Source organism: Stigmatopora nigra, unplaced genomic scaffold, assembly GCF_051989575.1.
Source record: "Stigmatopora nigra isolate UIUO_SnigA unplaced genomic scaffold, RoL_Snig_1.1 HiC_scaffold_26, whole genome shotgun sequence".
In the NCBI taxonomy this organism is placed as follows: domain Eukaryota; kingdom Metazoa; phylum Chordata; class Actinopteri; order Syngnathiformes; family Syngnathidae; genus Stigmatopora; species Stigmatopora nigra.
Genome location: NW_027551605.1, coordinates 1277581 through 1302293, shown reverse-complemented (window position 1 = coordinate 1302293; position 24713 = coordinate 1277581). Strand labels below are relative to the sequence as shown.

The 24713-nt window shown below is 40.4% G+C and overlaps 1 protein-coding gene across 9 annotated transcripts in view; it reads right to left on the bottom strand.

Moving 5' to 3' along the window:
- enah (ENAH actin regulator) overlaps positions 1-24713 on the bottom strand; it is a 62713-nt gene that overhangs the window by 5408 nt on the left and 32592 nt on the right. For 5 of the 9 annotated variants that reach the window (XM_077711421.1, XM_077711424.1, XM_077711425.1 and 2 more), the window contains 11 exons: positions 21656-21728; positions 15810-16123; positions 10848-11624; positions 8547-8881; positions 8340-8476; positions 8207-8255; positions 7124-7175; positions 6953-7022; positions 4676-4723; positions 3841-3925; positions 1459-1516 (listed from right to left, as the gene is read on the bottom strand). In XM_077711421.1, the coding sequence (XP_077567547.1) occupies positions 1459-1516; positions 3841-3925; positions 4676-4723; positions 6953-7022; positions 7124-7175; positions 8207-8255; positions 8340-8476; positions 8547-8881; positions 10848-11624; positions 15810-16123; positions 21656-21728 (1998 nt within the window). The remainder of the gene's footprint in view (positions 1-1458; positions 1517-3840; positions 3926-4675; positions 4724-6952; positions 7023-7123; positions 7176-8206; positions 8256-8339; positions 8477-8546; positions 8882-10847; positions 11625-15809; positions 16124-21655; positions 21729-24713) is intronic. The other 4 variants (XM_077711426.1, XM_077711427.1, XM_077711422.1 and 1 more) reach the window with 4 other exon arrangements.

Sequence of the window (24713 nt, the reverse complement as noted above, 5' to 3'; positions counted from 1 at the left end):
AAAACTAGAAATGTTTATAATCCTCGCGTATGTCACTTTTTATTGCATTCTAACTGGGTGAGCCAACGTTCTGTTGTCAAAACACTGGGCCGAACGAGGCGGGTGCTCCCCTGACTATGAATTTTCTATGAAATAGTGTGGATAGTCTGATGCAGTGCTTGGGAAACTATTTTGACACTCCTCTACTCCATTTGCTCGAATCAGATTCAAGCATGAATGCTCTAGCAGAACATCACTAGTAATGAGTGTTTTTTTTGTTATGATTGCACCCTTCTCTTATAGTACATCAGTTACCCTCAGGTGTACACGTGTATTTTCTAGTGATAATGTGATTAGTGTTAATTTACCGTGATAACTATAAACTTGAGTTTAACCGATTACATTTTATATTTTTTAAACTTTAAATGTATGTAACTATAGTATAATAAATAACTACCTTTTGATGAGAAACTCATCACATTTTACAGGAAACCTTCTCTGGTTTCAGGGTGTTTCACACATTTAACTTGAGAAGTCATAGCAACAAACAAAAAAAGGTTACACAAGTACCTCATGCACAATACATATTGATTTGTAAGTTACTTTAAACTGAATGTATTGTTTGGTTTGTTTGGCTGAATGCAGAAGTAAACTCATCATATAAGGGTGTCAAACCTCTTTCATTGAAAAGGCATTTAAAGATTTACCCTGTTAAATATTTAATTAAAATGTGGAACAGAACTTTTTATTTTTGTCTTGCCAGCGATTACCTATCGTAAACAACATACCTGTCAACTTGTACGTTTTACACGTATTTTATACGTTTTTTTTACCATTTCAAATCATGTACGCCGTGCAACGACTTTTGTATAGGGAATTATTTGTTTTAAATCGCCAATATTTATGAAAACCGATCTCAACATAACCGTTTTGGCTAAAATCCAGATAGTCTCGTAGGCTGGTAACCAACGGCGCTACTGTCATCGATTGTTGCTATTGTCACGGTATACCAGCAAAAATTATCCTCAATCGTATGTATATTTTCAGCGGTGGGTAAGGCAATATCGATAAAGGATGTCATGCGCATGCGTAGATATACAAAGAGTAAATATCGTGGAAGCAAGCATGAAGGAGCCACATAGTAAGAAACGAGTTACCGCGAGTAAACATGCGTCATACAGTGTTTGTACATTTTTGGGGGAGTTTGTACGGGGAATCATAATTATTTATAAGGGCAGTTATCGGCAGAGGTTGACAGGTATGAAACAATTAAGCAGTTTCATTATAGTTATTGCCTACTGAGCAACAGAGTCCCAAAATGAGAATGAAGTTTCACATTAATGTTAGGTTACTGCCCTATTAGAATAAATGGTTGTACGTACTGGCAAATCTAAACAGAGAACCACCATGACCTTGTTAATAAACTGAAGTTGCTATTGAAGTTCATGTGAAAAAGAGAAAGTGAAAAGGTCAGTTTACCGTCAATGAGCTCTTCTTTTAGCTTCGACAACTCCTTCCTCATCTCATCCAGAATGTCCTAGAGTGACACAACAAAACACATTTTTGTTCAACAACCACTATTGTGGCTTTAATGTCCTGCTATTAACTCTCTCATATCTCAAACATTTGTTTGTTTGAAAGTTTCTTTGTTTAATTATGTTATCTATGGGTGTTTTTTCCTCTTCATTTGAACAGTGAGGCTTTGATAGTCTAATGCAGGGGTGGCCAACCAGTCAGAGACCAAGAGCCACATTTTTTACTGTGTTACCGCAAAGAGCCACATTTTTTACTGTGTTACCGCAAAGAGCCACATCACACACATACCTTTGCTCAGCCAGATTTATTGTAAATGTCGCACACCAGCATAGTAATGACATAAATTGACTCCTACAGTACTAACAGCACAGGCCAGTCATTATCAACAATGAACATTGTGTGCACTGTCTCACACAGACAAACTCTCAGTTCAACCAAGTCCACAAACAAAAATATAATAATTTACAATAGCCTTTTTCTTTTACTATGCATGTTACTTAGTGGGACTTCTGGCATAAAATCAGAGCCTATTTTTGCGCAACATTTGCTCCTTGTGAGCTGTCATTTATTATGAATGGCTTTTAACTAGCGCGCCCACCACGTGGGTGTACACCTCGCTCTCCTATTGGCTGCTCCCGGCTGAGCACTCTCGCCTTGGTCTGCCTCGCAGGGGGTGTGGCTTTTTCAGCCGACGCTCGATCTTTGGGATACTTTTTGTGTGCGCGACGCCGTTCATTGTCGCTTCTGGTTCACGGGAGCTCTCCCACTCTGTTAAAAACGTTTACTCAAAAGACCTTGCTCCTACTGGGAAACTTTGAGGTATTTTCATCCCAAGCACATGCGCATTGGACGAAAATACCGTATTGAACTCAAGCGAAGCGCACACGCAAATAAAAATAAAACACAATTACAAACTTTGATATGGACGTAAGAGCCGCATGAAACCGGGCAAAGAGCCGCATGCGGCTCGGGAGCCGCGGGTTGGCCACCCCTGGTCTAATGGCTAATTCAATTTTTTTTCCCAAGCGAGCTCATTAAAAATCTTTTTTCTGAGTAAAGGCTGAATTGTTTTAAAGAAAAGTTCTTGATTGAAGAAGAACATTTACAGCAAATTACCCAGCAAAGAAATCCAACAAATCCAGACCCGATGTTAGACCCTGTTCTTTTCTTTGCTTTTTATCATGAGGCAACAAGAAAGTTATGGTGCGAGTGAAAAGTGTGCTCCATTATCAAAGTATTCATGAGTCTTGCCTTGGCCCATCTTGACGACAAATGTCTTGCACATTTGGGGAAATTTATGCAAAGTCGTCAATGAAAATTGTAATTGAATCGATATTTCACCAAATATGGCATAATTTTCGGTTAAATTGTGTGTTTACATGCATGCGTATATTATCTCAGCTGCCAAATGTTTGCCTCCTCTGCTTGCAACTATGCACTCACCTATTCACCCCAGTTGAAAATGACTTATGCATGTCTTATTTTTAATGGTTTACAGTGTTCCCTCGGTTATCGTGGTTAATGGGGACCGGGACCACCCGCAATAAATGAATTTCCTCGAAGTAGGGATGCCCCTTCAAAAATGCTTAATTTGAATTTAATTTTTTTTTTACCCCCCTGTATACATTACACCTTATAGAATACGGGTATAGAGAGTGAAATTCATGTTATAACAAAAAAAACTGTAAAATATGTTGTCTCAATGTAATATTTGTATTTTTGTATTATTTTTTTTTGCAAAAAAAATCCACGAAGCTCTGAGTCCGCGGTGGCTGAACCGCGAAGTAGCAAGGGGACACTGTAATCAACAATTTCCTACTTTTTTACTCTTGTTTTGTGTTTTGCAGATGTTTATTAGGGACCTTGGAAAGGATTAGGGCTTTTACATGTAAAATAAAGCTTTCCTTCCTAAAAAATTGATTTACGAAAGCAAACTGGGAAGGAATTATTATCAGTAGAGGTACCACTGAATATGGGTTCTTTTACAGAATTATGTAAGATTAGGGCAGTGTGGTTTATACTCATGTTCACTCCATAGTACAGAAATTATTTTAAGGGGATGTAACCTTTGTCATGCTTGTTTCGTGAGTTGTTTTTTTTAAATATTTCCACCAAACCAAAAATTCTAAAGAAATCATGGTCATTGGTTAATTTTAATTTATTTAATTTCTACATCGTATTGGTTTCAAGACAGTTCTTTGATCGTTCATTGAATTCTGAAAGTAAATGAGTCCTATTTCAATTAAGTTGGGATTTGTATCATTAATAAATACCGAGTACAATTAGATGCAAATCATGTTGCACACGACATACATATTCACCAACCTGTTTCAATCTGTCATAGTCAACAACCTCTGTTGGCACACCATTGGAACTTAAGTATACAGTAGGTGTTGGGGTAGATTTAGGTCTGAAAGAGATAAGTGACAGATTTCAAATCACTGCGAAAAGCAAGAGAAGGTAGAAAAACAAGCCAGATCTATTTGGAAGAAATCTACGTCTGTAAGTTTTGTCCTCCCTTAGCATTGAGTTTTGGTTTGTTTTTTCCTCCTTTATTTGGATTTGAAGCCGCCTAAGCAGGCGCCGGCTCGCTTCCTGCTGGTGGCGGTATGATTCTGAGTGCGTATGGCCGTTGGCCTCTTTGAGTTCCCTATGGATGTAGTCTGCATTTCGCTCCAGGTCAGCTGGGATAACCTGCGGCAACCCCCACAACCCTTTCAAAAATGCATGGTACTGAAGATGAATGGTGTGATTTAAATTGTGCTTTCTTTTCACTGAGGTCTTAAAAATAAAGACATTTTTATTTTTAAAAGAAAAACTCTGATTCAGAATACAGTCTTGATGGGAATAATGTGACGCACATATGGATTTCCCTGTTTCCAATTCAAAGTGCAGAAGGCAGAGAGCAGCATGCAAAAACTATGTCACACAGGGAATTGATTAGAAAAATGCACACAATTGACATGCCGAGCTGCACTGCTGTTTGGTTGTGTAAGGGGGTATAACTACCACAAAGACATATTCACTCATTTAAAACACTTTTATCAAAGCATTTCAAAGTTCTGTACTTGCTTTTCCAAAAAAACCAATTCCATGACAAAAAAGAGGAAAAGCTTTCAAGAAAAAAGGGGTCTCAAATGCGCACTAGTCCTCAATCTACCTGTTGGAGCAGTCCATTGCCATGTGATTTCTCCACGGAGAATCTCGTCTGTGTAAGCAGCAGAGAAACTGGCTTAATAAAAATCATTTTAGTATCTGTCTACACTGTAAGAGTATAGTCATAGTTGGGGAATTATTACTAAAACTTGCCTACGTTTTGACACATTGTGTTGTTCTAGCAGTAATATTGTTTGATATGATATGTGAGCCATTTTTCAAGCTTGAAGATAAAGAAAATATATTTATTCGAGTTTAACACGCTAAATTTTGTACCAATAAACTGAAGCAAAGATCGGGTGTGCGTCATACATGAGGTAATCGCTTTTATGACCAAATCCTGAGGAAAACTGCCCTCCGCCCGTGACAAAGTTTGCTCCACACCCGTTATAATGGCAGACGTAAAACCTGACTTTGTCCGCCAGATGGCGCGCAAGAGCCCGTTCTACCAGGACCCAAAAAGGTAAATTTATATCCTCCTCATGGGATATAACCTACCTTCTTTTAAGAAAGCCAGCCGTCTCCAAATAGTCTTCGGCAAGTTTATAGAAAAAAGTAAAATTTTAAAAAAGTTGCTCCAGAAAAATGGCAGCCGCTCACTAGAGTCCGCCCACGGAGCGCTATCCTGGCTCAAGAAGAATGGAATCAATTGTTTGACGAATCTGATGATGACGATGAATCATGTAAATTTTTATAATGATGAACTATACTTTAAGGATTTAAAATTGTATAATCCATTTGAGAATTGTGTTTATACTGGTAGTTTGTTTTATCAGGTTTCCATACCATAATGTTTTGTCTTTGCAACATGTGTTCAGCATTTCCCAGTTACCAGTACTGGTGCAATCCTTGATGTGAGCTAAGAAAAAGTGAAAAATAAATCTTATACCAATTTTTAGTCACAATTTATGGGTGCGCGTTATACTCGAATAAATACGGTATAACTAACCGTCCGACCGAGATACGTATTGAATAGGTTTCTTTGCTATAAGCTGCGCCGACTTGGACCTGGCTAGAGGAAGACCAGCTGAGCCGGAAACACATAAAGCAGCGACCCGTCAAAATCTTGAAATGCGGGATAAAGTACCCCAGCCTTGTGAGGAATGGCGATTTGTTTTCATTGTACATGCAATCCCTTTGTGTACTTGATTTTCTTGAGTTTTAATATATCTTGTATTCCGTCAATATCAATTATACTTCCGCATGGCAATTGAAGTTATTGTTTTCGAGACTGAGGTTTCCCAGGTGACCAGGTCAACGCACCAGTTGTTGTGTAAAAAAAAAAAAGAGAATAGAGCTGTCTCATCAGAAAAATGAGTTTGTGCACTTGTTGTCTAAAGCAGAAGAATGGTTGTAATATTAGCAAAAACAACTCGGTGTTACTTTTTTTGTGCATGCGTAAGTGTAGCAATGTTGACAAATTGGGTGGGTTATATTCATGGTCTGATTTGTTTGGGTTCTTTTGATCTGGCAACCATGAGGTACATCACATCATTGGCTCATAATCTCCTTATTTCAGAATATTTCTAATCTAAACACTATTATGTGTATACGCATTATAATTTTCTTACATAAATGTTAAATGTGTGCACAATTACTTCAACACCAGTAATCATTGAAAACACAGAATATTTATGTTGAAAAAAAAAGTAAAATCAGGGAGTCTTATAGAGAGTATATGCCTACAAAAGATTAGCCAATAATAGATTGGAGAAGAAATTGAAATAGGGGTATAAACATATACTAGAGTGTCCAATCAGCCTACCATGCATGTTTTGAGAATGTGCGAAGAAACCGGAGTACCCGGAGAAAACCCACGCAGGAGAACATGCAAACTCCACACAGGTGGACCGACGCGGATTTGAACCCAATACCTCAGAGCTGTGAGGCCGACGCGCTAACTACTCAGCAGCCGAACTGCCTGGATTAGGTATTTCCAACAAATCAATTTCTAAGATAGAGCACAAGATAAATTGCCTAATGCTTGTGTCATCACTACGCAACAGTGAATTCATCCATCGCTTTTATGTATATAAAACGCAGTTTTCACCAATTCTACCCGTATTTCAGCAGTAAACTTAACGTCAGAACAGCAAGTTCCATCATATTAAGCTTTAGTGATGTTAGCAAGCACTTGGCAACTCCAACAGTGCATCATGCTGAACTAAGCCAAGGACACTTAAGCAAACAAACCCACATTTTTGTAGTTAGGAATAAACATCGATTTAAACCAAACAATAAATAATTGAAGATCCAAAGAGTAGGTGATAAGGTACTTTACCTTCCTATAACTGGTGATTTGCTACCATTCATAGTACTGTTTGTTCTTTCCCATGGCTTCCGTGGCATGTCTGTAGAGAAAATGGAAAAAAAAAACAGAAATACTGTGAGTAAGTGAAAAGTTTAAATATACAGTACACTATACATATCTGTTCTTTGTCCTGATGCTCACCTGGCGTGCTACATGCTGACACTTTGGGGGTTGTGGTTACTTCACAATCCTCCTATATGACAAAGAGGAGACAATTCATATAGAGAACCAAATATACCTGGGCGATTAAATATAATACAGTGCTCTCTCGCTACTTCGCGCTTCAGCTATCGCGGACTCAGAGCTTCACGGATTTTTTTCAGGAAAAAATAAATAAAAAATGTAAAGATATTAAGTTAAAATTATAAATTACATCATTTTACAAGAGGTGGAAACAAAATATTCAATAAGAATTAGTAATTGCATCAAAGAAATGGTCAATAACATGGTGAGAGTTCAGGAATCGCATTGATGACGTCATGGCTGTTTACAGGCGCATCTTCACCGCCCAAAAAAACAATGTTCACAACTCCCAATAACGATGTTTCTTACGTGCAAAAAAACTGCAGAAGATCCTCCATACGGACTACTATGATGTTTTTGCTTGGTGGGGCTTTTGTGCACGTGTTATACGGTTCTTTAAGCATTTTTGAAGGGGCACGCCTACTTCGCGGAAACGCAGCTATTGCGGGGGGTCCCGGTCGGTCCCCATTAACCGCGATAAGCGAGGGAACATTGTATATGGATTATGTTTAGATATTAATGTGTTAGTCTTGTGATATCCTTATAGCTGTAATATTTCATAAATATACACTTTTTGATACTTGCCTTTGTGTACTTCTGTAGAGGTGCGTCATTATGGTGTGATCCTACTTAATGTTTTTTTTGTTTATTATGGCCATGTCTTTAACATTACCTTTTATTAAGTCTGGTACATATAAAACGTTTAGGGGGAAAATCTCACGTAGAATCAGAAACATAAGATGTCAAAAAAACTAAAGGTTTTTGACTTTGTTGTTGTTTCTGTTAGCATTTTTTAAGATTAACATAAAAAAACCTAAGCAACTAAAAGTTGTGTAACCGATAGTATTATATGTTATCATTTGAACACATGGAATCCAAAGGAGGCTTAAAAAGAAAGAGGTAAGCACTAAAGAATTGACCAGTGAGTTCAGACAGGAATGCTGTCAGTGTCATAAAGAAATTGAATTGAATAAGACTTACTGATTTCTGGTCGGGTTCAGGTGATGAGCCCTTCTCTGCAATTCTTCTTCTATATCGGACAAGACATTGAGGCACAGGTTTTATAAAAAAAAAATTGAACTTTATATCAAATTGAACCAATTTATGATAGTACCTTCTTGCCAATAAGGCGCTCATCTCCTCCATGAGCCCGCCTCCTCCAGGAACATTGCCTCTGGACTCTGATTTGGCCCCTGTACCTGCGACAGTCCCCAACAGGGCTGCTGCCAGAGCTGCCCCTGCATCATCACTCTGAAAATATATTTTCTTTAGAGAGAAATATTGCAAAATATTACAGGTGAACCATCAACTGGGCGCTCACCCTTGGCACTTTGCGGAGCTTGGCTCCTGCGAGGGCAGCAGCCAAGCCTGAGGTGGGACGGTCTTCTGAGGGAGAGAAGAGACCAGCAGGAAGGGGAGGTGCTGGGGGCGGAGTTGGGGTCAAAAGAGGAGGAGACGGCCCAGGTGGGCTCGTAGGAGTCCCAGCTGGAGTTAGTGAAGGAGGCAGAGGTGGAGGCGGCGGCGGAGGAGGGTGTCCTGATGGTGTGGTGGGTGTGGCAACCGGGGTGGTGGCCAAAGGTGTCACAGTAGAGCTGGGTGGCAGGGGTGGAGGTGGGGGAGGGGGTGCTATGTTCAACCCCGCTGGCTGTACAATTTCTGTATTTGGGTGAAGTGGAGGCGAAAAAACAAAGATAAATCAAAGGGATAAAACAGTTGGTCTTTGCAATGCAAAGTTCTCTAAAGAATGACCGTACAATGAACAGTAATACATGGCCACTTTGCAGACTGACTATCACGATTTAACCATATCGCAGCTAGGATCCGCCATAGATACGTGATAAGTTTATAGTGTAGTAACAATTAGACAGTGGCGGACTGTCAGGGCCTTCAAGCCCTTCTCTGCTGGCCTAAGAAATATCTGAATCACATATTATATTTTGTCCATCAATACTTATTAAAGTATTCCAAATTGTCTGTTATCTTCCTTTCATTGCTTTCCCCCCTGGTTGCACTGCTTCCAGATGTGTGTTTTCATATTGAAGCATTAGACCAATCACATTTCAGCCATTATTTGTTGCTAGGGTCAGAAATCTGCCTCAAGGCCTTCACAATCAGTTCTGCTGGCTCTGCTGTATTAAACAAGCATCGATAAGACTGTAGCTTTAACCAATCAGAATTCTATTTGGTGACAACAAGGCCATTTCGCAGGCGGAGGGATACGTCATCGCTTTCACCAACTATGATTGGCTAGTAGGCGGACCAAAGCCAAAGTGAGCCAGCCAGAGATCGCAAACTCCACCAACAATGGCAGACGGCGGAAAACAAATGGATTTGGTTGCAGATTTGCTCACAAAGCTATTTTACAGACAGACTTTTCCAGAAAACAATAGACATCATTAAGAAAGGGCGGTCAACTCCAAAGCTAGTAAGCCTGTTACAGCCAGGAAAAGGGTGTGTCCGCCACTTTCAGTGCACTAACTATGAGAGCTACCAAGCTGTATTTGGAGCCAGCTGCACAAGCAAATATATTGGTGTGTTGATTTAAATCCAGCTTCAAGACGGACTATGCCAGAAATATGACAGGACAGGCTCGACCTTCAACATTAGCTTCGATGGCGATAGAAAAGAAGGACAAAAGAAAGGAGGGTGGATATTGTGTATGCCAATCAACTGATTACGCTTGCAAACATTTTAATGAAACCCGGTTTGACACCCCTGCTATAAACAAAAGTCATAATATTTTACAAAATACATATTCATACTTGGGGTGTGAGATACGACGGTATTAGATCATTAGGATTTTCAAAACGTCAACAATCTCATTTTAATATGAGTCGAGAACAGGTTTGTTGGTGAGGCACACCTCACTTTTGATCGCGTAAACTTCACTGCCTCGCCGAGCATAGAGGAACTGTGACAGCTGCCCATTAAGTGATACATTGATCTTAGAGACTTCAAACGTGTGCTGCAATTATGTGCTTCAATTTGGCACCCTTTGGTGGGGATGGGGCAGAAGCTTGTCTTGTCTCGGCTGTCCGCTTAGCCAGGGCTGCCTCCCACCAAAAAGCAGAGTTAAGAAAACACTAATCCCTTTAAAATCCTTAGGCAAATCTAAACAACGACAGCAATCCTGCAGTCTCTCTCTCTCTCTCTCTCTCTCTCCATCTCTCTCTCTCCCTCCCCCTCTCGCTCTCCCCCTTATCCCCTCTTCCCCCTCTCTCTCTCTCTCTCTCTCTCTCTCTCTCTCTCTCTCTCTCTCTCTCTCTCTCTCTCTCTCTCTCTCTCTCTCTCTCTCTCTCTCTCTCTCTCTCTCTCTCTCTCTCTCTCTCTCTCTCTCTCTCTCTCTCTCTCTCTCTCTTCTTCTTCTCTCTCTCTCTTGTCAACACACACAAACAACTGCAAGAATGCTCACATACAAATAATTCTTTAAACAAGGCAAGTTAATGGCAAGAGTTGAACCACAGAGGTCTGGGAAAATTAAATTGAGAATAAGATCACAGATTAGATAATTTTTCTCAATGATGGTAAAATATGTTAGATGACAATGAATTATTGATGTTAGAGTGTGATTTAAAGGCAGTGAAAGACAGTAGGGCTAAAAGGAAATGGTTTGAGGCCTTACCCTGGGTTTGAGGTTGATCAGAGGACCCCAAATGCAGTTTGTGGGTTTCTTGGCCTCCTGATGGTGGTGTGTCCGATTCCCCTGAGCCTGGTGGGTCCTGGCCCAGAGGCAGGGTGAGGTGCTCAGTGGAAGCAACTGCAGCAACGGATGATGCTGTGGAGGGAGAGGGCAAACCAGGAGCATGGGATGAGGAGGGGGGAGACGAGACGCACGAAGAAGTGAATGGTGGCGGGGTTGGCGGTAGTGGTGGGGTGGGGCCTGCTATGCCAGTAGGATGGTTGTGTGGCAGGATTGTGACTGGGGACGGCGCGGGAAACATTGGTGGACCATTGGGAGACGGCGAGGTGGGCTTTTGGGTGAGCGGAGGCTGGGCCGCAATGGGGATGAGTGGCCGTGGCCCGGCAGCCTTCCCCGGTGGACTGCTGATCATGACCGGAGGTGATGGGGGCAAAGGTGTAAAGCTGTATGCTGAACACACCACAGACTTGGCCGTGGTGGCAGGGCTGGAGGCTGCAGCTGGGGCAGGAGGTGGTACCTGGGAAATTGCCTGCTGTCTCCTTGGAACAGTGGCGTAGTGGGGAAGGACTGGGTGGAAGGCCGAGCCAAGTGAGGTGGCAAAACGGGACGCCGAGTGCCTTAGTGGTGGTGTAGGGGGTGTCGTGGAGGAGTATAAAAGACCACCCGGAATTGAACCGGTATAGCTGGATGGAGATGTAGGCGTGGATGATGTTCTGCTATACTCCTGAGGAGTGGGACTGCATAGAGTGCTTTCAAATGCTAGTTGCATGGACAGAGATGTTGGAGAACCACAAGGGACAATAGGTAAAGGACCGATGCAGGAAGGAGGCAGCCATCGTGCACACAACAGAGGGATGAAAGGTCAGGAGAGAAATGGAAGGAGGGTAGAGGGTGGGAGAAAATGGAGCAGATGAAGCAAGAAAAAAAGCACAAAGCTAAACAACAGTTCTATTCAAGGGTATTGACTGTATATCAATTAGCTGAAATGATGTAGCTTTGTTAGTAAAGAATCAGAAATTGCTAATGAATCCAACATACGCACAAAGCCTTTAAAGTCTGGCTGAGAGATAATAGAAAAGATGGATGCCAGAACAAGAGGGATGCAACTCATTAAGCCAAGCCAAGGAACACTGACAAGCCAAATTTACTCCATCAGAGGAAATATAAAGTATATCTATCCAATTTCTGGACCACATATCCTTATAAGGGCATACTTTAAGCTATTCACCCACACTTTTGTCAAAGAAGAGTGCACCTATAAAATAATTTCACTATAAAACAGAAACATTATGTAAATTATGTGGTAGGGAATCCAGAAATAATTCGCACCAACCAAAAGATTCACAATGAAGAGGAAAAAGCATGTACTGTATTATGCTATATATTACTTATTCTATCATACGCTAAGAACAAACATAATTATAAAAATGGAAAAAAAACAACCTAAATCGGCATCTTTTTATGTTTGTACATTTGCATTGTCAATTTTAAATACATGGGGCTGCCCAGTGGAGCGAGTGGTTACTCCATCGGCCTCACAGTGGAGTCCTGGGTTCAAATCCAGGTCCGTCCAACTGTGTGGGTTTTCTACGGGTACTTTGGTTTCCTCCCACATTCCAAAGACATGCATAGTTGGCTGATTGAACACAAAATTTCCCCTAGGTATAAGTGTGAATGGTAGTTTGTCTCCTTGTGCCCTGCAATTGGCGAGCCAGAAATTCAGGGTGTCCCCTGCTTCTGGCCCAAAGTCAGCTGGGATAGGCTTCAGCGAACCGTTAGCTATATGCTATCCTACAAAACAGGCATAACATGCAGACTGTTGTTAACATTTACTCATGCCACGGAAGTAAACACGTCATCATTGGCTGGACATAATTTTATCCGTAATTATCGTTTCTTGTCATTTGTCAGTAACAGTCTGACACATGCAAATACCATTAAATCAAATAGTAGACATTAAATCCCTTCTACGGAAGAAAATAAGTGGTATCTCCATTTAGCACAGTAGTTACAATTGTATTCATAAAATGAGATTAGTCTGCTCATTTCTAGATGACAAAAATATTGAAGAAAAATTAAATGTGATAAAGAATTAAGTGTACGGAATACATTCCATAACAATATTACACTGTATGCAACACAACCACCCCCAAAAAGCATCATAATTTTACACCCTCTGCGTCTGCTCATAACGCGTGATCTCACCCCACCCTCGATCTCGACAATTTTGTAAGCAGTCACACAACAGCACTGCCCCTTAGGGTCTTACCAGCATTTTCCCTAATGTATTTTTAGCTTTTGAGTAACACTGCTGAACTATGTCAGCCTGTATGTGTGGTCATGCGTGCATATGTTAATAGGGCGAACATAGCAGTGAAGCGTGCCACTACACTGTGATGTTTTTGACCCAATACTAAATTGTAATTCCCTTCATACATTTCAACAAAACCCTCACCCATTTATTTTTCAGGTTGCCCTAAATTATGGGAAAAGAGTAACCAATGCACTGTCCTGTCTGCTCCTCGTCTGTAATCTCATTGAAACATTTGTGTTTATTGTTTTCCTGTAAGAGCTCCGAATATTAGAGGATAGGATAACAATGATCACCCCTCTACTTCAATGGGAAAGCCATTATCAACTAAGTATGATGGATAACTTGAAGTGGTTGTTCTGCTCTTCGTGGTTGGCTGGTAAGGCTCCAGCACCCCTCATGACCCTTGGTAAGCGGTATGAAAAATGAATGACTTGAAGCTACTTTGACATGATGTTCACGGTCTCTGGTTACATTGAGCATTGATATGGTTTTCGTACCTGCAACCACAATTATTGGAGTTATTGCCGCCGTGGCCAACTCAATACCATTGTTATTTATCATTTATTGTTATTATTTATTGATTATTTATTTGATTGTTTGTTTGTTGTGGGTATTTGTGCACAAAAAGCACGCTTGCCCGCATCGAATTCAGGTGAGTGAATCCCTACACCATCCCAACACTCATTATTCAATCAATGACCCCCAAAAATATTTAACATGGTGATATATATATAATAATTTAACATGTCTTTCTAAAGTGACTGTGAATTTAGTTAACGCGGGGGTCCTTAAATTGCAGTGGGAGCAGGTTTTCATTTGAACCCATAAAGAGGACACCTTTTCACCAATCTGGTGTCCTACAAGTGAAATCAGTGGATTGCAGTCAGGTGCTTCTTATTTTCTGCAGAAATCTCATTGGTTAAAGTGTTTGTGATGAATCGGCTGGAACAAAAAACCTGCACCCACAGCGGCCCTCAGGACCGGTTTGCCACCCCTGAGTTAATGAGGAGACGGACATTGACGCTCACAGTCATACATATAGGCAATTTGTTCAATCAGCTTACTCCGCGTCTTTGGAATGTGGGAGGAAATTGGGAGTACCCAGAGAAAACCCATGGAGGTCCAGGGAGAACATACAAACTCCACACGGTAGGACTGACCTGGATTTGAAGAGGGGACCCCAAAACTTGGAAAATTGGCTAAACACTCAGTCACTGGTCTACCTTTTGTAAATTTTTCAAACCTAATTATGAATTTGAAGATGATGGTTCTGATCTAACACATAAAACTAAATTAAAACATCTCTAAAAATACCTAGAGTAGGGCTGGGCGAGAAAACAATAACTATAATTAGGGTGAAATAATTTTTGTCAGCGATAATGGAATTATAATAATTTCAAACTGCAAAAAGACCACCCGAACATCCCGGAGAACGGGGTGCTGTTTCGACATGAACGGTAGTTTCAGACAAACGCTCAGGAGCAAAAGAGAATGATGAGAAAATGTGTTTTAGAATGTTAGCAGCAGAGGCTAACACAGAGCATAAAGACAAAAGGACAATAACAGGGCCAGAATAAGTGATTATGAGATGCAGGACAACACTGAGCCGACCCACTAATAGATCCGAGTGAATTGTCCCTGGCGTTTTCTTTCTTTTTTTTTTTAATTCCTCGTAAATACCTGTGCTGCAATGAGCAGCCTTATTGAACACTGTCCTCATTTGAGGACAGTTTTTAATATTTTTCTTACTTGATTGATATCAAGGTGTTTCCCCATTTTATGTGAATGTCCTAAAAATGTAGCAAAAATCTAAAACTTGTTATCTTGCGTTAAAATGGGTAAACTTTACACTATTTCTTTTTGTGAGGCTGGAAATAGTCTGCTTGCCAATGATGATGTCTTCAGTTGATTATTTTATACATTTAATTTCTGCAGGTTTTATTCTTTACTTTTCATAGTGCAAGGAAGGAGTCTTTATGGCACAACATAACATCAAAAATAATTAATTCATTTACCTATTCACAGAAGTCTAAAATTTGAAACAAAAAAGATTCGATAGGTATCATGATAATTATCGATATCGACTAATAATTTCTTTAATGGTGATAACAATTTTTGTCATATCGTCCAGCTCTAACCTAGTCAATTTGCCCAACTAACCACAAATGTTGTGTCTTCCGCTACTTTGCGATTTTTTGATTATCGTGGCCATGTCTCGTGTACAATATCCGTGAAATCCGAGTGATTATTATATCTATAATATCTAACTGCATATAAGTAGATGAGGAACTAAGACACTATCTGGTATGTTCTACCGATTAGTAGAATAAAATAGCCCAAATGTTATTTGGGGAGTTCAAGAAAACAGACAAACAAGATTCACGATATCTACTGACCCATAAAAAATATTCCAATATGCCCATAAGCCCATATAGGCTAATATTAGTAAAGACTCACAAGCTTCCTGAAGCATAAAAGCTGCCATGCACAAAAATGTTAATAAATTACAATTGCATTTGTGTTAAAAAATAATGCATATATTCAAAGAATTACAAAAGGATTAGGGGAAATATTAATAAAATTGCAACACAGATCTAACACTTTTGCTAAAAGTGAAGTGCAAAACTCACCAGCATTAGAGATGCGTCTCCCTCTTTCCCAGTCTTGCTGTTCTCTGTCCAACTGTTCTTGCTGCTCATTTTCCTGCCTCTCTCTCTCCACCTTCTCTCTTTCCATCCGCTCTTGCTGCTCCTGACACTCACGTTCCCGTCTCTCCCTCTCAGCCTGCGCCTCTCTTTCACGAAGCTCCCTTTCCTGACGCTCCCGTTCTTGACGTTCCTGTTCCTGACGTTGTCGCTCTTGCATCTCTCGCTCCAGGTGCTCCCTTTCTTGACATTCGCGTTCCTGACGCTCCCTTTCAATCTCCTTCTGTTTCTGGAGCTGCCTGGATATGGATAATAGGGACAGCAATTAATACAAATGCCGTAATTCATACTGACGTCTATGAATAAAACCAAGGTCAAGGATTTATAGTTAAAACAACAACACGTTCTAATTGCCCTGTATGCTGTGGTGGTAACGAGAAAACATTCATAACACCAAATCAAAGAAAAACTGACAGATTGTGTCAATTAATTTAATTTCTTGACCCTTTTATGACCATGCAAATACTGTTAGTATTACGTAACACACATTATTATATAACACTGCTACTAGGCATAACAGGCATGTTATGCAACCTAATATTTAGCTTAACTTTGAGTTGAAATCTGAGATTGGGACAACAATTTTACTGACCCACAGGGAACAAAAGATATGATATTTTTTGGGGGGAAATTGCGAGTTTTTACTAAAATAAATACACACATCCAAAACGTTTAAAAGACTAATTAAGTAACATTGAGCATGGTCCACGAAATGGAAGTTGCACTGTCTCTGTAATAAATGTACTGTGTGAAGTTTAAGATCTAGTCAGCAGGTGTCAGTAGATGGCAGCAAAAAGTAGGCATCATTTTTTTTGAGGGAAAAAAATGTCTCTGGCACAAAAAAAGACATTCGCAATCACAACCATAGCTGTGTTTTTGCTTTGGGCAATGTGGGAGCCCATGAGAGTCCTAGTCTAAAATACGCCATCAACATTTCAAACCTCTCATGACGCATCATCGATGTTCAAGTATGGGGAACATGAGGAAATGTTGGGCTGCATTTCAACGTTGCTAGATCAGAAAGACAAGAATCCAACCAAATCACACTGAATATAATCCACCCAGTTCGGCCAGAATCCGCCCAAATCTGGAAAAAGTTGGCCACTATTGGTAACCCGCGACACTTACAGCATAGAAACCCATTAAATGCGTATGCCGGTCTTTTTCTGAAGGTTTCCCAAATGTTGTGACACAAGAAAAGTGTCTTGCACACCACATTTTTGCCAAATATTGTGCAGCTGTTTCAATCGCTGACTTTTACTTGAAATGGGGAAAGTAACACAGTTGTGTTTGGGACTGGGCGGACCGGCGGATGAGTGGTTAGCTCGTCGGCCTCACAGTGGGGGACCTTGGTTGAAATCCAGCTCGGTCCACCTGTGTGCAGTTTGCATGTTCTCCCCGGGTCTGTGTGGGCTTTTTTCCCCCCCGAGTACTCTGGTTTCCTTCCACATTCCAAAAACCTGCATGGTCGGCTGGCTGGCCACCTTAAATTACTCCTAGGTATGAATGTAAGTGTGAAGGGTTGTCCCCCTTCTCGTGCCCTGCGGTCAGCTGCTTCCGGTCCAAAGTCAGATGGGATAGGCTCCAGCACCCCCTACGATCCTTGTGAGGGTAAGCGGTTCATAAAATAAATGAATGTTCAACGAAAGTGCTCACGCTAAACCGCTTACCGTAAGCTTTACGCTCGAAAAACAATAACACTCGTCTCATATATTTCTCATGCATAGTGTCAGTTATTTAATGTTTAGAATGTTTTTTGTCTTATTCTGAACATTAGATCTACGGTTTAATGATTACCTGTACACGTATGTGCAAGGAACGGTGAAAGGAGTCAAAAGAAAGGGAAGATGGCTGGTAATGTTATTTCCCCATGGGGAATTTTAAAATAAAGAACTATATTCTAATCCATTCCGAAGTTTTAATATGCACGCACACGGCGCTAAATGGCAGCCAGGAACATTAACAACTACACTTTTATTTCCCGTATGATTAATTGACTTATTGCCGATCACAAGAGGCTTAATTGTTATTGCCTTTACCCTGATTGTATAATTCTTAGCTTATGAGAAAAATACCATAAAACTATATGTTTCCCCTTTCCAATCATCTCCAGATTGGTGGGAAACATTGCCAGGTTTAAAGCTGTGAAAGGCCCTCTCCTCTGTTTAACTGGCGTCTTACTAACCCCCTGACAAGAGTTTCCCAGGAAACCATTGGCAACGGAGTGTGGGTGGTTACAAAGTCTAAATTGCTATGTATGCAACATGAAACTAACATACACTACATGTTTCTTTCCTCTTGCAGTAACTTACTCTAAACCTCTACAATGACCACAAATTAACCAGTTAAGCATTTGCAACAGTTAATTAACTAATTTGGAGAAAAAAATAGTCAAACTCTCATTAAACCTCTTTTGTCTAAATTCATTCATTTTCCGAACCGCTTATCCCACAAAGGTCGCAGAGGGTGCTGGAGCCTATTCCAGCTAACCAGGCAAAGGACACCCTGAATCGTGACCAGCCAATCACAGGGCACAAGGAGAAGGACAAACACGAACCCTCGTGAGGCCAACGTGCTAACCACTTATCCACGCTTATCCTCACAAGGATTGCAGGGAGTGCTGGAGCCTATTCCAGCTGACTTTGGCCACCAGGCAGGGGAAACCCTGAATTAGGGGCTAGCCAATCACAGGGCACAAAAAGAGGGAGAACGAGCCTATTCAAAAATACAAGTACATAAGTACAATTATCAGGAAGCATACGTATTAAATATCACAGTTAAAGGCATATGAAAAGTCTATAATTTACTAATATCTAAATATAACCTATAAATAAAACATTTAAATACTTTAAGTCCTGTACTCACAGAGAAGATACTTCTTTAACACTTGAGTTAAATCATCCAAAACAGGTTATTTGAGCTTTAGACCAAGTCCTCTTCGTCAGATTTGAGACAAATTTTTCTGACACAAATATTGTTGTTGTTGTCTTGTCAAGACGATTGCCAAATTCAATGGCTCTGTCAATGTTGTCATCAGTTTCCTTCTGACAAGCCCCATGCAGTATGTTGACGTCCTATCGTCATGCCAGCTTCACGCTCCGCCCCCTTGTATATCAACCGCGAATATGTGGAGCGACTGGACACTTTCAAATTCCTAGGGGTCCAAATCTCTGCTGATCTCACTTGGGCGGCAAACATCACACATTCGTCACGAAGGTGCAGCAGAGGCTACATTTCCTGAGAGTACGCAGCAAGGAGAAGCTAAAAATCAACATGCTGGTGACCTTCTACTGGTCTGCCATTGATAGCATGCTGACCTACGCTGTGTCAGTGTAGCACTCAAACGGCACAGAAGCCAACACGAAAAGACTATAGAAGGTGATCAACACAGCCCAAAAAATTCATCATCTACCGCGGCCTCGTCTTCCTCCATCAGGCTAAGTGCGTGATGCGAAATTTAATCAGAACAAAACAGGAAAAGGCAAGACGTCTTTCTGGACCTTTTGAAATATTTTGGCGCCTTATTCTATGGTGAAAAGAAGCAAAGGACAGTTGTTGCACTATGAAAATGCGTAGTGCTGCAAAAACTGTATTATTGTCTAGTTGCGAGGAGAGAGACAGTAGCCCTGATGTTTTTATGAGCAGCAACTCGCGTCTGCTGTCTGCACGTATATCAAAATTTGTCTCGTATCTCAAGAAAAATATATAAGTGAAATCTGTATGATTTTAGTCATATTAAACCAGTAATTATGTGTTACTTTGTTAATAGATCGCAAATTAGAACAAATACAAATGTTTTTCCAATCCAATATCCTGTTTTGGGTGTTTTTTTCAGAGGGTTGGAACAAATTAATTTGTTTTAGTTAATTTCTATGGGAAACGTTCATTTGAGTTACGAGTAAATCGACACACGAGCTCAGTGCAGGAACGAATTAAGTTCGTATCTCAAGGTACCACCGTATTTAGTAAATTAAGTCTTCAAATCGCGTTCATTCAACCCATTTTTACTTCCCCTCACCAATAAGCTTGCTCACCCTCCTCAACACACACCCATGAGTTGTGTAGCTATTTATACCATAGCCTATTATTTGCTGCTCCTCTCATTTTAATCTGTGGGTATCGCCTCGCAACAAACACTATGCAGTGGTTTATCTTTCCACTTCCAACCTTTCATTAATGTGCTCAAATTTGAGATAAATGTGTCTGTCAGATATGCAGCCGCACTTGATGGTCATTAACATGCTCACCATCTTCAGGATCTTTTATTTTCTCAGTGAAAAGAGAGATTAGAGCTAAGTGCATTGGAAGCAGGGTAAGGGAGTGTAGGAATGATAAATTTTTCATCACAAACATGGTACTGTCATCCTTCAACACTTTGCGGTTTCAATATTCGTGGCTTCAGTCTATCACAGTATTTTATATTAAGTATCCTAATCAAAGATGTTTATAAAGATGTAATTTCCCACTAAAACTCACAAACCCGCTTGCCACTTAGAAAAATGGACGAAAACAGAGGACCGTCACACAATTCATTTCTGAAGAAGAAAAATGGCGGGCAGAGGCTGTCAACTCTAAATAATCCTCTTCGATTGGACTGAACGGCCGGGATTTTTCCAGAAATTACAAGCTGCGGGGAACATTATGGTGGACGCTATCGCTCTTATCCGAAAATAGAGCTCTCTGGGTGGATAAGACAACTGGACGGCGTGGAGGAGTGAATTGGAACTTTAATTTCCCCCACGATGAGGACAATAAATATGAAGAACATGATCTTGGTACTTGAAATGTTCAATATGGCTCAGAGTTTGAAACAAAAAGATTATTGACGACATGGCATACCTGTCTACCTCGGCCAATTTCTCCAGTTATTAATGATTCCTTGTTAAACGATAAAAACCCGTGTAAATACAACGTGGCACATATCTACTCACATCGGGTGCACTTAAAATCTAAAATTTTCCCCAAAGTGGACGTAATGCCAAATCAATCTATGCGCCTTTTGTATCCACTAAATTCAAAATTCAGGGTGTACCCCACCTGGCGCCCATAGTAAGTTGGGAAAGGCCCCCCATTCTCCACGTCAGGATAACCCAGTTCAGAAAACTAATGAATAACAATAGAGCCCTTAAAATTGAAGGTCGTTCAGGCTTCAATGATAATAATGGTTTGTTAATAAATGATTGTTAAATTAAGTAAAATAGTAAGGGTATTTAGGAATATTTAATGGAGCGGGTAAACCTGATATTGTTATGATCGCGCCGCGTAGTGCGACACGATCGGAGGGAAAGTTGAACCCAGAAGCAGAGTCGCCGAAGTAAACGGAAAGGGGAAGGCAGATCTGTTGCTCTTGTAGGTTGATTTAATAAACGTGGTAACATAACATAAAGAACTTGGCTTGATCACTCATTTCAAACGAAAAGAACATGCGGCGTGGCATCAATGGAAACGGCAATGACTACGAGGGAAAACAGGAAACGAAACCAGAACGATCCGACAGCGTTCACAGAAAATCATAATGCTTAAATACCAAAAATAATCTAATCATGTAATTAGTCACAGCTGATAATTATCGTGACGTCATGCCAGGAGAGGCAATCCAGCGACTCCTGACAGATATCAGATATCTTAGGAAATCATGCTACGCCAAACTGAGGGAGATTGTGAAGGTTAATCTTTGTGGCATGAGAGACCATGACTATTTTAATTTTTATTCATATAATAAAGAAAAGCATAAACACGGAAAAATGTTCGAGTGTGAATGCGCTCCATACCTTCTTCGAAAATCTACTTCCTCTTGGGTGGGACCATTCTGAACATTTTGGGACTGCCTAGGCAATGTGGGACCTGTGTAAAGCAAAACACAGATATATAAAGATTTGATATATAATACAGAATATGAAGTGTCATGCAATAAAAGCTTCACAGAAAGAGATATTTTAACACCTAAACATTATATTATAGCTCTGCCCATCATCTACTATTGGTTTTAAAACTCTCCTCTTGCCCAACCATGCTCCCTTTAAATCCTAAAACTGGACGACTTGGACACCAGGTCCAAGTGCTGGTGCCACCAATGTGTTTTTTCATTTGTCATGGCGCTTTTATTTTTATTTTCTGAGATATACTGTAAATTGTCATTCTCGAACAAGAAAAAGAAAGAAAGCTCCTATTTTCTTAACTTGAGTATAAAACAGCTTTGTAATGCAACAATCATTGTCACTTTATTTACAGAGTTGGATGGAAAAAGCTTGTCTACAAAAAAAAATATGCCTCCAAAAGGACTATTTAGAATTTTTACCGAGTCTGGTGGCACGGCATTGGGGATTTAGGTACGGCTATCTTCCATAATCAATAATTGACTTGTTTTTTAGGAAATATTAATTAATTTGAATAACGTGGGAACAAATTTCTCAGTCTTCTCATTTTTTTTGCATAAAAAAATATTTGTATTAGAAAGCATTGCAATTTGGACTTAATTAAAGCACCATATTTGAACTTGTAGTAGTTGTTTAATTGATAACTCTTTGGAGTTCGAGATACGCAGAAATATATAACTGTTAAATATATTTTATTTTTCAATAATTTCCCAATATTTTAGGAAGTATACATTCAAAATGATTTGCTGAGAATCTTAATTCAAAGATTAATCTCAATGTGTTCTATTCTGGTGTAAATTACAGTATATATTGTTATAACTCCTTTGTTGTTATCTGTAACTTGTTATTCTAAATGAACGTTGTGATCAGTAACGGGCCGAGGTTGAAAAACTTGTACACACCCAAGATCCGGGGCAGGGCGAGCGCGTCGGCTAAATGTTCTTCGGCTAGATAGTCGGTCGGCCAAATAGTCGTTCGGCTAATTCTACGTTCGGCCAGATGGTCTTTCGGTGAGTTGGCTGTCGGCCAGATGTCAATCGGCTAAATGTCTTTCGGCAAGTCGACCGGCTACGCACACGCACTAGTGGCCGCACCGAAGTCAGTCAGCAAATAATAAGAATTTCTTCATAAGGATAGACTAAGCAAGACTTGGCATGCTAGATTGTGTAGCAATGCAATCAACAATGACAGAAAATATGTGAACTAACAACAAGATACTTTCCAGTTGGATGCACATAAAAAAAAATGTCTGTCATTTAAATAATGTTACAATATCGTAATAAAAGCTGTTTCCACAACTAATATTACAAACCTTTATTTTCAAAATCACATCAAGGCAATTCTTAAGTATCCGTCTGTGTTCCATGTACATACAAAGAGACAGACAGCAGTAGTCTTGGCCTTTTCTGTCAGCAAACATCGCTCCACAGTGTGGTGGTATCTGACCCAATACAAGGTCTGAGTGATATTTCCATCCCCCAGTTGCCAGCTTCACTCACTAGCTCAGTAGCTCTAGTACAGGGGTGGCCAACCAGTCAGAGACCAAGAGCCACATTTTTTACTGTGGTACCGCAAAGAGCCACATTTTTTACTGTGTTACCGCAAAGAGCCACATCATACACATACCTTTGCTCAGCCAGATTTATTGTAAATGTCACACACCAGCATAGTAATGACATAAATTGACTCCTACAGCACTAACAGCACAGGCCAGTCATTATCAACAATGAACATTGTGTGCACTGTCTCACACAGACAAACTCTCAGTTCAACCAAGTCCACAAACAAAAATATAATAATTTACAATAGCGTTTTTCTTTTGCTATGCATGTTACTTAGTGGGACTTCTGGCATAAAATTAGAGCCTATTTTTGCGCAACATTCGCTCCTTGTGAGCTCTCATTTATTATGAATGGCTTTTTGGTAGCGCGCCCACCACGTGGTGTACGCCTCACTCTCCTATTGGCTGCTCCCGGCTGAGCACTCTCGCCTTGGTCTGCCTCGCAGGGGGTGTGGCTTTTTCAGCCGAGGCTCGATCTTTGGGATACTTTGTGTGTGCGCGACGCTGTTCATTGTCGCTTCTGGTTCACGGGAGCTCTCCCACTCTGTTAAAAACGTTTACTTAAATGACCTTGCTCCTACTGGGAAACTTTGAGGTATTTTCATCCCGAGCACATGCGCATTGGACGAAAATACCGTATTGAACTCAAGCGAAGCGCACACGCAAATAAAAATAAAACACAAATACAAACTTTGATATGGACGTAAGAGCCGCATGAAACCGGGCAAAGAGCCGCATGCGGCTCGCGAGCCGCGGGTTGGCCACCCCTGCTCTAGTATATTCCTGGGAGCTCACACACAAAATCATAGCTGAGCTGTCAATTTCCTGAGTTGCTTAACACTGCATGACCTCAAGTTCAACTTCCACAAAAAATATACAAATAAAAAAAAAATCTTTTCACAGAGGATCAAACTTTCCCCTGTTGCAGAAAACAGGCTAGGTACCTGTTGCGCAACCAGCTCAATCTTTTGTCTGTTGACTAATATAGACGACACTGGGTGCGGTTATTCTGCACCCTTCTGTACTAATGAAAGATGGATACGCATTGCTCGAAAACAGAATGAAATTTAGAGAGAAGAAAGGGGTCTGGGGTTCCGGACAAAAGAGGAGCTCTCTTCTTTATTGGTTGCTACTTCTTGGACAAATTATTATTTGTACACTGGATTAGTGATGGACCGTCAGGGCCTGCAAGGCCTTCTCTGCTGGCCTAAAAAAATATCTGAATCACAGACTGATGTAAATTATGTTTTGTCCATGAATACTTATTAAATAATTCCAAATTGTCTGTCAGCTTCCTTTCATTGGTTTTCCCCTGGTTGTGCTGCTTCCAGATGTGTGATTTCATATTTGAGCATCTAACCTATCACATTTCAGCCATTATTTGTTGCCAGG